Source organism: Leuciscus leuciscus (genome assembly GCF_965113295.1).
Source record: "Leuciscus leuciscus genome assembly, chromosome: 24".
NCBI lineage: Eukaryota > Metazoa > Chordata > Actinopteri > Cypriniformes > Leuciscidae > Leuciscus > Leuciscus leuciscus.
Window position 1 is genome coordinate 23,106,843 of NC_138723.1, and position 13,921 is coordinate 23,120,763.

Consider the following 13,921-nt stretch of genomic DNA (forward strand, 5'->3'; position numbering starts at 1 on the left):
CCAGACTAAAACAAATACGAGACCAAAAATATAAATAATTAATTATGTCACTGCCGTAAGCTGCACTTTTTAGGGACTCTTTCTCTTTGAAAGTGAGAGAGAGAAGAATTGGAAGAAAGAGACAACAGTGAACATAAAAGAAAGAGTGAGAGAAATCCAGACACTTGATCTCTCCTGTTATTTGGAAACCTCCAAAAAAACTATATTTAAAATTTTTTTTTTGTAGTGAATAAGTTCACTAACAAAATTAACTCATGTGTATGACAGATCTCATTATGCATTCATAGGACAGGTGATTTAATGAAGCGTTAACAATGTCATAGGTTACCAGCAGAGGGTGCTGTCAGTTAACTATACTTATGATACTTCTGCACACACACACTCAAATTCATATTGGAGCAGAATTAATTTTTGTAAATCTTTTATAAATCCATTGAATTTACAATTTACACATTTTTAAAGATTATTTATTTGTACGATTTACACAGAAATTCGTTCTACTTTTGTTTTATAAGGCCTAACTGTAAAAAATATTGTAATTTTAACTGTAAAAGACTGTAAATAATGCTACAGTAAAAAACTGTTAAGTTCCCTTATTATATACAGTATATATTTTACAGTAAAATACTGTTAAATGTACACCTTTTATCAGTATAAATAACAGGAACCTGGAAGGAACGTTGGCAGGAGAAACCATGGAGGCGCTGACGATGGAAGGAACCAATGAGGAGCTGATGGTGGGAGGAAGTACGTGGCCGATGAGAACACAAAGCGACCCAGGAGACAGCCAGGAGGAAGGTGACCCATGGCAGAACTGATGGAGGAAGGAGCCATAGTGGAGTTTTAGCCCAACCGACAGTGGTGATGCCAGGAGATGTGGAGACCCAGGTGAAGTCTGATGAACCAGGAAAAATAACAAGGCAGAGACGTGGTGCAGAGTGGCCGAAGTGGAGCAAGGGGAGCCAGAGGACTGGGGCGACGAAGGTGTGAGTGAGGACAGAGGTGGAACCAAAGGGAAGGAGGAGCCAGACAGAGCCGTTGGAGTGGAGGGATGAGGCGCACCTGAAAGCCCGTAAGTCCGTCCGTGGCAACGGTAGAGCGACTACTTACCAAGGTGGAGTTGGTGGGATGAGGGAGCCCGGTGAAGCCGGAAGGACGATGGTCTCAGGTTGGGCCGAGGAGCCAGGGCGGAACTGATTGGTTGATGGGCTGAGGTGGAGCAGAGGGCTCAGAGGGGTGAGGCGGAGCCAGGGAATACCCACACCATGGCAGAGTTGGTGACTGGAAGCCCCAAGGCGAATTCGGGTTGCATGGCGGAGCCTATAAGCTGAAGGAAGCCAGTGGAAGCGGGGACAAAGGAATGGCTGGCTTTCGGTGGAGCAGGCAGGAGAGGAAGGCTGAGTGTGGACATCAATGCCATAGAACTGGTGCAGGGTGAGGAAACAGGCTTGGTGTTGGACTGGACCAGTTGCGACAAAGACAACTCTGTGCTGGACAGGACAAGTGGCGATGAAGAAGTCTGTGCTGAGGCAGAAGAGGTTTGTAGGCAGGAATCAGGGGGGGAAGCTGTTCCTCCACTTCCCAGTCGATCTGCCCCTCCTCTTCATTACTCGGATGTAATGACCGCCTCACACACCTGGTCAGATGGGACCTCAGGCTTTTCCTCCGGGACGGATGAAGCTGCTGGCTCTGTAGCGGGCATTGGCTGGGTCTCTCGGCCTGCGGTGGGCTCAGGCTCCTTATTCGCTGTGGGTTCTGGGGCTAAAGTGGTGGACGCTTGGGACGGAATTCTCTTCAACTTCGCCCACAGTAAAAGAGGATCCGTTTACCCACAAGGCTAAGTTGCTATATTCCCCCAGGGTCCAACAGGAATCCCCCTTCGGCATTACATTACCATCCGAATTTTCTCATCTAGACCACTCATGAACCCCTCCATCAGTATCATGTCATCTCAGGTGGGGTGATGGCTGACCCTGACAAACTTCCACATAATCCTTCAGGGTTCTCCCATCTTGAAATGAAAAAAATAACAGTCCCTTTGGGCCAGTGAAAACTCCCCATTGAGGCAACATTAATGGAAGTAATATCCATACTTTTCTGGTCCGGTACTCTGTCACGTCTAGTTCAAGGATAAAGAAGATAGGCAAAGTACTTTTACTGGTAAACTCTCAGCAAGCACAAAGTTTGTGTGAATCATCACTTAAATATTCTTTTGGCTTAGTATTTTATTTGAGAATATATGTATATTTATGATCAGTACAATTTGAGGCCATAATTAAGGTAATCAGACAGGAGGACAGAAAGTGTCTGTGTGTAGAGTACATTCAGTCCTGGGGAGTTTCATTTAGTCCACACACTTTTTGTTCAGTGCCCCATTGATGGTTAGGTTTAGGGGTGCTTCATGCTTATTTTTTTCCTAAAAATCATACATTTCCATAAGAGTCACATTGTATAAATTTATATGAAATCGCTCTCATAAATAAAGTTGTTTTCTCATGAGATCAGGTTGGTAGAAATAGTGTCTTCAGAGTAGAAACACACTGACCCCTTGTGTCTGAATATGCTAGTGATAATTTCATGCATATTATATTGTGCATTCATAAAGGAGCTGTACTGTATATATTCAGATTGTGAAGTTCTAAGAAAAAAGCACCAGCTATTAAAGTGGACCTATTTATGCGTTGTGTACTGAGGTGGTCTTTTTCCTTTCAATGAAGTTTGGATAATGAGGAGGGCAGAGTGTGTTTAAAAAAGCCTACTGGCTGGAGCCAAAATCATTCCAGATGCTGTGTGCCATTTAGAGCCAGTATTACATAAGTTTATGAGCTTGACATGTAGGTTTGTAAGTCATTTAAATAATAAAAGCAGATGTACAGTCTTCTTTTATCAAGAATTGTGGACTGACTAAAATTGCAGCTATTTAGGTGAATTACCACATCATAAAATCTGCTAAAAGTCATGACAGGGCGTATTAGGAAAGTTTATGATAGGCAAGCAATCTGAAAATTATAATCATGTAACATTTTGGTTGCTTTGAATTATCATATCTGTCATATCTCCTTCTGTTGTTTAAAAACTTTAGTGTTCTTTTTTTCAATGCATATGCATGAAACATGAAAAAAATATATGATTTTATCTGTCTATTTTCTAGACCAGATAAGCCAGATCTCCCATTCAAAACTCCAGGCAATTGTTAATTTCTCTTCATCCCAGGTCATTCTTTTTCTTCATTCCTTTGACACATGCAAAATGTTCCTTGCCATCCCAAACACCCAATAGGATAACAGGTCCTAGTAATTAACAGTAGTTAATGCATTAACCAACAATGAGCAATACATTTGTTACAGTATTTATTCATCTTTATTAACGTTAGTTAACTGTTCACCATTAGTTCAGGCCCATTAAATAATATTAACAGATATAACTTTTGATTTGAATAACATATTAGTAGCCTAAACATTTAAATTAACATGAACTTTAACAAATGCTTTATAAGTAGTTCTCATTGTTAGTTCATGTTGTCTAATGTAGTTAACTAATGTTGACAAATGGAACCTTACTGTAAAGTGTTACCCACACCAGCACACACTAGCAGGAACTTGGACTTAGAGAAAATTTGTTTTGTTATTCATATTTTAATAACTTAGAATTAAAACTGATCCTTTACTGCAAATATAAATATTTCCTTGTATTTCACTCATTAAGAAAGATACATTTACTGATATGAAATTATCTGTGATTTTAAACCATCTCATGATTGATTTTAGCTGAAAATAAGGTAAAAATGCAAAATTAAACTACGTGGACAAGTAGAACAACAAACAATTCAGCAATGTCTTCTGGACAGCAGCTACATTTTACTGAATTGTTGCAATTCTCCGTGGCAGTAATTTTATAAATTATATATTATATAGTTATAATATATTATAATATATATATATATATATATATATATATATATATATATATAGTATTATATAGTAAATTAGTTATGTATAAAGAAGAGGGCACAAATGACTACAGTGCCATGGATTTCCATGAACTCTGCCAGCTGACACAGCAATAGCATGCAGAGAATGATGTGGCATGATGGGACAGCCATATTAAGAATGACGCGAGGAAAAGAAAACAATCCAGCAGTGAAGTCAGCAGTGACGTTAATGTGCACACACATGCTTCAGGATTATAAATGCATCTTGGACCTTCTGGAGGTCAAGAAAATCACTAGAGATACAAAATTCTAATTCCTGTAATGTAAAAACATACCTGAAATTTTCCTGTGCATTAAATCTTAATTGTGTTAACTGTCTAAACCTTTGTTCTTGTGATTAGCATGCTTAAAATGTTATGAATGTCTTTGCATGAAATAATATACAGTTCAAAATCAAGAAAATAAGTGTATTTGGATATTTTATGGTTGTCAAACGTTGGAAATCGATGGTTAAAGTCATTGCAAATTCAATTAGTAGAAAATATCTAGCTTGATGCAACTTGATTTGATATTTTATCTACCATTCAGACATTTTAAGAGTCCTAATACTTTTTGTGATCCACTGATAAATAACCACACATGGAGTTTTGATGAGATACTTGTGTTTCCATAGTGTGACCTACTGACTTTTGTTTTAATGCAGGGAGGATATTTATAGATGTGCCTGTTCCTTTCAGAGGAAATATGTATTTATATACAAGGCAGGTCTCAGTGGCAGCTGTCTATGGTAGGCATGAATTCATGTCTGCGTCTACGTCAGTCGAGGATGTATCTGCTTTCAGTAGTGGGCGTTCTGAGTGTGTCTGGTAGGACACAGGGGTTTGTTTACCTCTTTCAGAAGCTGAAAGATCACAGGGTACGTTGAAGAAACTGGTTCTAGCTGGATGGAGAGAGCAGAGGTAGGGCATCAAGATTACAGACCAAACAATGCAGAAAAGGGTGCAAGTGATTCAAGAGTAGAAAAACACACACACAAACAAATCTTGAAAATACAGAAGGTAAGAATATAACAAGGTTGTTTAGCCAGTGATTAAGGTTTACAAAGGTGCAAATCACATTCCTCTTAGCCAGTGATGCAAACCCATTGAGCTCATTTGTCACACATTCCTGGGAATGCTGGTAGCAAACAGCAGCAGGTTGTGGCAGTTCAGATTTCATTTTCAAATATCATAACGCAGCACTTTGAATGTCCTGATCTCATGTACTCAAACAGGGTTGTGATGGATGTTTTGCCTTTATTTTTCCTCTGATCTTCCACCTACTGCAGCTTTAAGACGTCAAGACAGGAAATATTTCCCAGCATTTATTGAAACATGATAATGCCACTGTCACGTCACTGCATTTACGAAGCAGCCAAATGATAATAAATTATTATCATGTTATCATAGACTATTTTAAGTTCAGTTTCTAAATCTTTTTTTAGGGTAATCTTTTGCTAACTTATTCCTCTTAGATCACAGCATTATATAAATATATAAAATCTATGAACATATGATAAAGTTTTTTTTTTTCATTGTAATGTGTAATGACCTTAAAATGGCCTCTTTTTTATGCAATATGATGAGGTCTAGACCTGATCCGCATTCATCCGGACTACAGAGGTTCCTGATTTATTGTTAGCAGATGTACACATTCACTCCCTCCCAGAGACATGCACAGATTGGCTGTATAGAGTGGCGTTCCCCGAACAGCTTATACAACTTTAACAAGTTTGGGGCGGAGCAGCATCTTGGTACATATTGTTTTCCTCTGGCACGGGTGTCAGGAATATTTACGTAAAGCCGCTGCTCTCTCTTTATCCGGCAAAGAAAAAATGGATGGAAAAACCATTGTGTTTTTAATAAACTGATGGCAACATTACTTGAATCACTGATCCCTTCTCTGTAAAGAGCAGAAATGAAAATTATCCCTAAGTGCTTGAGTCAAACTTACAAGCCCCTCTCTGATAGGATGAACATATATACCATGGCAATCTCAGCAGCCAATGAGATCGCACTCAGATTACAGTGCAGAATTCCCCCAGAGGTGTTTTGGGAAGTGGGGGAAAGGTGACAAAGCGATGGTACAGCAACACATGACTGAGGCCCATGTCATCTATCTTTGTGGAAAACAATAAACAATTAAATGAATCATTTAAAATGGACATGCACAAGAAAATATTTCCAAAATGATATTTTTCTTGTGTTATTTCTAAAAATAAATATATATATATATATATATATATATATATAAAAAATTATAATAAAATTAATAACAATCTGCAATTCTCATAATTTAATAATATTACTTGCAATTTATATGATTTGATACATAAATATATACACATACACACACACATATATATATATATATATATATATATATATATATATATATACGTATACGTATATATATATATATCTTTTTTTTACTGATATGTGTGTACCTTTAATATGGAGAACAGACAACAACCCTATCGGTAAACTACTAACTAGTAAACAAGTGTACACATTGTCCCACCGCACAAAGTTAAATTTAGAGTCGTGTGATGAAAGGAATACATGGGACTGGCTGCAACCGGCACATGCGCCTATAAATTCAGAGTTTGACAGACCGTTTCCATCATACTCAGGTGGAAAACACACTCGCTGGATTAACCCCCAGATGGAAATAATTATTCTGCTTTCTGTCAGTACAATTTGGACTAACAATTTCATATTACCGCAAGGTTGGTGAGCACACTGCATTTTCTTATATTTCACACAATATTGTATGCTAATTTATGTTTCTGGGTACCCAGAGCTGAAGTAATGAGAGATACTGAGTTTACAGTCAGGCTTTTTCTATAACAACCAATCAACATATGATGGGTATTGATCCTAAATGTTTCTCTGTAGTTTTGTGCTGCTGGAATGCTGCTTTGGGACATTGAGCCACAATTTTTTATGGCCAAATGTGTTGAAACATTTAAAACAAAAGGCAAGAGAGTTATCCTTTTGGAAGAAACTTGATCGTGAATCAGCTGAGGTAAATTGAAGCTTAAATGTTTATTTAGAATTCTTTAATCTGAATCAACATTCATTTGAGGTAATGAATCTTAACTACTTTTGGTCTGCTTCTTATTCTCCCTCAGGTAGGGAAACACAAGTAGCTCTGTAAAAGAGAGTAAAATTCTCTTGCTGCTATCAGAAGCACAGAAAAATGGTTGGAATAAAACCTACCGATCTGCCACCAACTGCCACTGTGAAGTTTTTTGGAGCCGGTACGGCAGCATGTTTTGCTGACCTGATCACTTTCCCCCTGGACACAGCAAAAGTGAGACTTCAGGTGAGGACTTATTAAAAAGCATTGCATAAAGTATATCATTTTTTATACATTAAGGCCCGGTTTCATAAACAGGGCTTAGGTTAAGCCGGAATTAGACCTTAGATCAATTAGGTAATTTGAACAGTTAAGTAGCTTTTATAGAAAAAAACATTACTGGTGTGCATCTTGAGACAAAACAATGGGACTGACATATTTTAAGATATGCCAGTTGCTTTCAGTTAAAACAGCTCAAACATGCATTTTAGTCTGGGACTAGAGTTAAGCCTTATCTGTGAAACTGGGGGTAAGAGTTGCAGTAACAATCAAATAACAAAAAAAAAGCATTTTGATCCATCTGTCATGGCTTTCATCAGTACATCTTATTTCAGATCCAGGGAGAGTCTATAGCTACATCAGGATCAGCCGTGGTGAAATACCGTGGAGTATTTGGCACCATCACCACTATGGTGCGTACAGAGGGCGCAAGGAGTCTGTACAACGGCCTGGTGGCAGGACTGCAACGTCAGATGAGCTTCGCATCTGTTCGTATCGGTCTTTATGACTCAATGAAGCAATTCTACTCCAGAGGATCTGAGAGTGAGTATCAGACTGTTTGTTTAAATAGAGACAGAAATGATTATAGACAGACTAACGCTCTGCTCTTTTCTTCTCAGATGCGAGCATTGTGACTCGCCTGCTGGCTGGCTGCACCACCGGGGCCATGGCTGTCACTTTTGCACAGCCCACAGATGTCGTAAAAGTGCGTTTTCAGGCTCAAGTGCGTCAGTCTGATGGATTAAAAAGATACAACGGCACAATGGATGCATATCGGACTATCGCCCGCGATGAGGGTATTCGAGGGCTATGGAAAGGTGAGCAAAAGACCCCAAAAAATCCTATCATCATTTACTCACCCTCGTTTCATTCCAAACCTGTTTGAATTTCTTGGGAACAAAGAAGATATTCTGAAGAATGCTTCCGTTGTTTTTTTCCACACAATGTAAGTTTATGGGGTCCAAGCCAGTGTTGTTATTGTTACCTATAGCTAAAAATAAAACTAATAAAAATCTGTAAGTGAAATAAAATATAAATATTAGATGAAAAACTTACACTTAAAAAGTACAAAAAATTACAAAAGCTAAAACTGAAATAAAAATAAATTAAAGCTAATTAAATTTAAAAACTGAAAATGTAAAAAAATTAAAGCCAATTCAAAATATTAATAAATACTAAAATAATACTAAAATTGCACTGTAAACATTGGGCGCCACTGAATTTCATTGTATGGATAAAAATACACTGAGACAAAATATCTTCTTTTTGGTCCTGCAGAAGAAATAAAGTCATACAGGCTTGAAATGACATAAGGGTGAGTAAATTATGACACAATTGTCATTTTTCAATGCACTATCCCTTTAACTTCAGCTTTCACATGCCATTCTAAGTGGATGTGTTCTAGTGGAGATAAACATGCATGTTTTTCTCTATTTTAGGCTGCATGCCAAACATCACAAGGAACGCGATCGTGAACTGCTCAGAGCTGGTTACTTACGACATCATCAAGGAACTCATATTACAATACGACCTCATGACAGGTATGCTACCATAAGAATATGCTTTCATTATGGTTATTTTTATGTACATGTTGTCTAACATGTGTGCCCTGTTTAGATAACCTACCGTGCCACTTTACTGCTGCATTCGGCGCTGGCTTCTGTACCACGATTGTGGCATCTCCAGTAGATGTGGTAAAGACCCGCTTCATGAACTCATCTACAGGCCAGTACCGCAGTGCACTTAACTGTGCCCTCACCATGCTAACCAAAGAGGGACCAAAAGCTTTCTATAAGGGGTAAGAAAAATCATGCTGTAAACCAATCATGATGTGTTATTTACACAGAACAATGCACACATTCTTATTTTCAGTACCATGAATGTGACATCTTCATCTTCCCCAACAGCTTCGTGCCCTCCTTCCTGCGCCTGGGATCCTGGAACATTGTGATGTTCGTCTCCTACGAGCAAATCAAGAGATGTATGACTAAAATGCAGCGCTCATGGGAGTCACCTTTCTGAATGGACATAGTCAGTATCTTCTGATTTTGATTGAACAGAGAGAACAGAGGGATTCACGGTTAAGTCTTATCACTGAAAAAATGCTGCAACTTTTAAAGGCCAAAGGTCAAGCTCATCAAAAATGAAAGAGATGAGTCACCAAAAATCATGAGATGCATGGCTGATAAAGCAGAATGTGCATATTTTGTCTTAGTTTCAGTGTCATGGAACACTGAGAGAGGTGGTATTTGCCTTAGAGTTCACTATTTATGTATGCGCTTTTAAAATGTCATGAAAACGGGTCCATAGCTTTAATAACTGAATGAATATTTATACTATAAACTGTAAACTGTACATTATTGGAAAATAAAGTTTTTTTTTTTATGATATAGGCTACCTATTTCTTTTGATAAAAGGTCTAAACTGTTTTAAGTATCAAACCATGAACATACAACTCATTTAGATCCCATGCATTTAACTCCCCTGAACTCAAGAGTCATTTAATCAGGTTCAATGATCAAATCAACACAAATGGCTTTCACATGACAGAAGACCAGAAAGTGTCTTCAAACTGCTTTTCCGAGCTCTCGTGCTGACCTATAAAAGACAGACAAACAAAATCTTCATTAGAACGGAGCTGTGAAGTTCACTTGAGGGAAAGAGGAAGTGCATTTGTCCAATTAACAATCAGAAGACAAATGCAAATCTGTGAAGTGGGTGACAAAAAAGGAAGACAAGGACGTGTGACAGAAGAAATGCCTGATGCTCTCTGAAGACTGCTGTGTATGTGACCCTTCAATTGACCTGAGATCAGGCCTGATGGTCACACGATAATAAGCAACAGTGTGCAGTTCATGAAGCACGTGTCACTGCGGGTTTCAACCCATGTCTCAGGTGAACATAATTATTTTGTTTTGCGTTGAACTTTCTCCAACATAGTTCCGCGATAACATACCTCCATGAAACTTAACCAGCAGCTTTTTCTTCTATAATGGTGAGAGGGAGTTCAGTATGTAATAAAGTATAGATGCTTTTGGTTATAGGCTATGAGGATATTAAGATGAATTCTTTACATGAAACTGATCATTCACAAAAATTAACTTAATACCCAATAATACCAATCTATGTGAAAAAGTTAATCCAGGGGATGTGTCTTGAAAAAAGGGAGAACTGAAAGTCCTCTTTTATGAAAAACATATGTGCAACTACATCGCATAATGATTCAGAATGACTCAGCATTTCATTCACATGGGGAGTCTGGGGCTAGTTGTCACACTTTAATTCTTAAGGAATATTTCTCAGGATATATTTAGGGCCCGAGCACCGATGGTGTGAGGACCCTCTTGGAATTGCTCTGTTTATTATTATTATTCTTCTCCGCATTTAATTGCATTTTTGAGGGCCTAAACATGCTCGAAAACTCACAAAACTTTGCACACGCGTCAGAACTGGCGAAAATTTACATCTGATATAGGTTTCAGAATTGGACGGGGCAAAATGGCTCGATAGCGCCACCTATAAAAGTTCAACGGAGTGCGCCTCCCGCAACGTTCCACGTACGTGCACGAAATTCGGTACATACATGTAATCACCTAATACCTACAAAAAAGTCTCTTGGAGCATAGCCCTAAACACAACAGGAAGTCAGCCATTTTGAACTTCCTCTCAGATTTTTGTGCAGTTTTTGCCATTTTCATGCCTCGTACTTTAACGAACTCCTCCTACAGTTTTAATCTGATCATCTTCAAATTTGGTGAGTGTAATCTTAAGGCCTTTGCGACGTTAAATTGCGAAGATCTTGAGTTTTCGTCGAAGGGCGGGTCCTCGGCGGCCTGACAAATTTCGATGTTTCGCCATGAAACAGGAAGTTGCTGTAACTCAGGCATGGAATGTCCAATCTGCCCCGAACTTCACACGTTTGATAAGCGTTCTGTCCTGAACACATGACCATGCTCATATTCAGTTATAGTCATAGCGCCACCTGCTGGCAACAGGAAGTGACATGTTTAACACTGTTATGGACTCCTAATAACATATAAAAAAGTGCCAGCAAGTGCTAAACATGCTAACAACATACTAGAAGCATGCTAAAACATGCTAGCAAACTCTTAGCTAAGTGCTAAAGCATGCTATTTTTGCAATTAAATAGGAATTTGCTGTAACTCAGGCATGGAATGTCCAATCTGCCCCAAACTTCACACTTTTGATAATCGTTCTGTCCTGAACACATCTACATGAGAATATTCAGTTATAGTAATAGCGCCACCTACTGGTAACAGGAAGTGTCATGTTTAACACGTTGATGCCATTCTAGCAACATGTTAAAAATGCCATTGACTTCTAAACATGCTAGAAACATGTTAAAACATGCTAGCAATACTTAGCTAAGTGCTAAAGCATGCTAATTCAATGAAACAGGATGTTGTTGTTACTCAAGAAGGCAATGTCCAATCTGCGCCAAACTTCACACTTTTGATAAGCGTTCTGTCCTGGACACATGACCATGCTCATATTCAGTTACAGTCATAGCGCCACCTGCTGGCAACAGGAAGTGACATGTTAAACACTGTTGTGGACTCCTAATAACATATAAAAAAGTTCCAGCATGTGCTAAACATGCTAACAACATACTAGAAACATGTTAAAACATGCTAGCAAACACTTAGCTTAGTGCTTAAGCATGCTAATACTGCAATTAAATAGGAATTTGCTGAAACACAGGCACGGAATGTCCAGTCTGCCCCAAACGTCACACGTTTGATAAGAGTCATGGCCTGAACACATCTACATGAGAATATTCAGTTATAGTAATAGCGCCACCTACTGGTAACAGGAAGTGTCATGTTTAACACGTTGATGCCGTTCTAGCAACATGTTAAAAATGCCATTGACTTCTAAACATGCTAGAAACATGTTAAAACATGCTAGCAAAACTTAGCTAAGTGCTAAAGCATGTTAATTCAATGAAACAGGATGTTGTTGTTACTCAAGAAGGCAATGTCCAATCTGCGCCAAACTTCACTCTTTTGATAAGCGTTCTGTCCTGAACACATGACCATGCTCATATTCAGTTACAGTCATAGCGCCACCTGCTGGCAACAGGAAGTGACATGTTAAACACTGTTGTGGACTCCTAATAACATATAAAAAAGTTCCAGCATGTGCTAAACATGCTAACAACATACTAGAAACATGTTAAAAAATGCTAGCAAACACTTAGCTTAGTGCTAAAGCATGCTAATACTGCAATTAAATAGGAATTTGCTGTAACACAGGCACGGAATGTCCAGTCTGCCCCAAACTTCACACGTTTGATAAGAGTCATGGCCTGAACACATCTACATGAGAATATTCAGTTATAGTAATAGTGCCACCTACTGGTAACAGGAAGTGTCATGTTTAACACGTTGATGCCGTTCTAGCAACATGTTAAAAATACCATTGACTTCTAAACATGCTAGAAACATGTTAAAACATGCTAGCAATACTAAGCTAAGTGCTAAAGCATGCTAATATAATGAAACAGGATGTTGTTGTTACTCAAGAAGGCAATGTCCAATCTGCGCCAAACTTCACACTTTTGATAAGCGTTCTGTCTTGAACACATGACAATGCTCATATTCAGTTACAGTCAATGCGCCACCTGCTGGCAACAGGAAGTGACATGTTAAACACTGTTGTGGACTCCTAATAACATATAAAAAAAAATGCCAGTAGGTGCTTAACATCCTACCAACATACTAGAAACATGCTAAAACATACTAGTAAACACTATAAGTACTAAACCATACTATTACTACAATTAAATATGAATTTGCTGTAACTCAAACATACAATATCCAATCTGCCCCAAACTTCACATACTTGATAAAAGTCCTGCACTGAACACATCTACAAAGCAATATTCAGATATATAACCCCACCTACTGCCAACAGAAACTGAACTGGTTAACACAGTAATGCAGTACTAACCACATACCTATTGTGTACTAAGCATGCTAAAAACATACTAAACATGCTAGCAACTACTATATACTGTATACCTCCTTAAATGCACATTGCCCAACCATGCTCTGTCTTCCTAAAGCCAACGAGTGACGATGGCACGGGTGCGAGGGCCCTTTCATCGCTGCTTGCAGCTTTAATTGTTTTTGCAAGTCAATTTCATGTGTATAAGCATACTTTGAAATATTGGCACGTTTGTCACTGGACCAAGTTTACAATTCCGAAACACAAAACAATTAGAATGAAACACCAACATCTATTAAACTAACATTCGACACATTTAAACTAGAGCAAATGCACAACTGCATACTAGTATTTTGACTCGACAGCTCAGTTACTGAGATAAGCCCTTGTGACAACAAACCCCGGTGTATTTAAAAGTAGCGTGACGCCTGTCCGTCGTGAACGTTTAGCAGAATTTACCTGGCATTTAAAACATTGTTTATATTTCGTATGCTGATAAACTTCTTCAAATAACACATAGGTTTCTAGTTTAATAACCTAAATCGAAAACAATGAAAGATGAACGTTGGAAATAGGTGTTTATCAGTAAAGCCAGAAGAGGCGTTAACCAGTACTTCTGCG

General features: G+C 38.4%; 1 protein-coding gene and 1 long non-coding RNA gene across 2 annotated transcripts; one reads left to right on the forward strand and one right to left on the reverse strand.

The window, feature by feature from the left end:
- The first annotated feature begins 6,543 nt into the window (after positions 1-6,543).
- Positions 6,544-9,718, forward strand: ucp3 (uncoupling protein 3). The gene is made up of 8 exons (XM_082158318.1): positions 6,544-6,698; positions 6,868-6,997; positions 7,104-7,297; positions 7,666-7,873; positions 7,951-8,148; positions 8,770-8,871; positions 8,948-9,128; positions 9,238-9,718. Exons 3-8 carry the CDS (start codon positions 7,172-7,174, stop codon positions 9,350-9,352), a joined length of 930 nt encoding a protein of 309 aa, XP_082014444.1. The 5' UTR covers positions 6,544-6,698; positions 6,868-6,997; positions 7,104-7,171; the 3' UTR covers positions 9,353-9,718.
- Positions 9,505-13,882, reverse strand: LOC309489513. Its single transcript, XR_014202434.1, has 2 exons — positions 13,760-13,882; positions 9,505-9,928 (listed from the first exon to the last, which is right to left on the reverse strand). It is a non-coding gene; the product is annotated as an uncharacterized lncRNA (long non-coding RNA).
- Between the last annotated feature and the right edge of the window lie 39 nt (positions 13,883-13,921).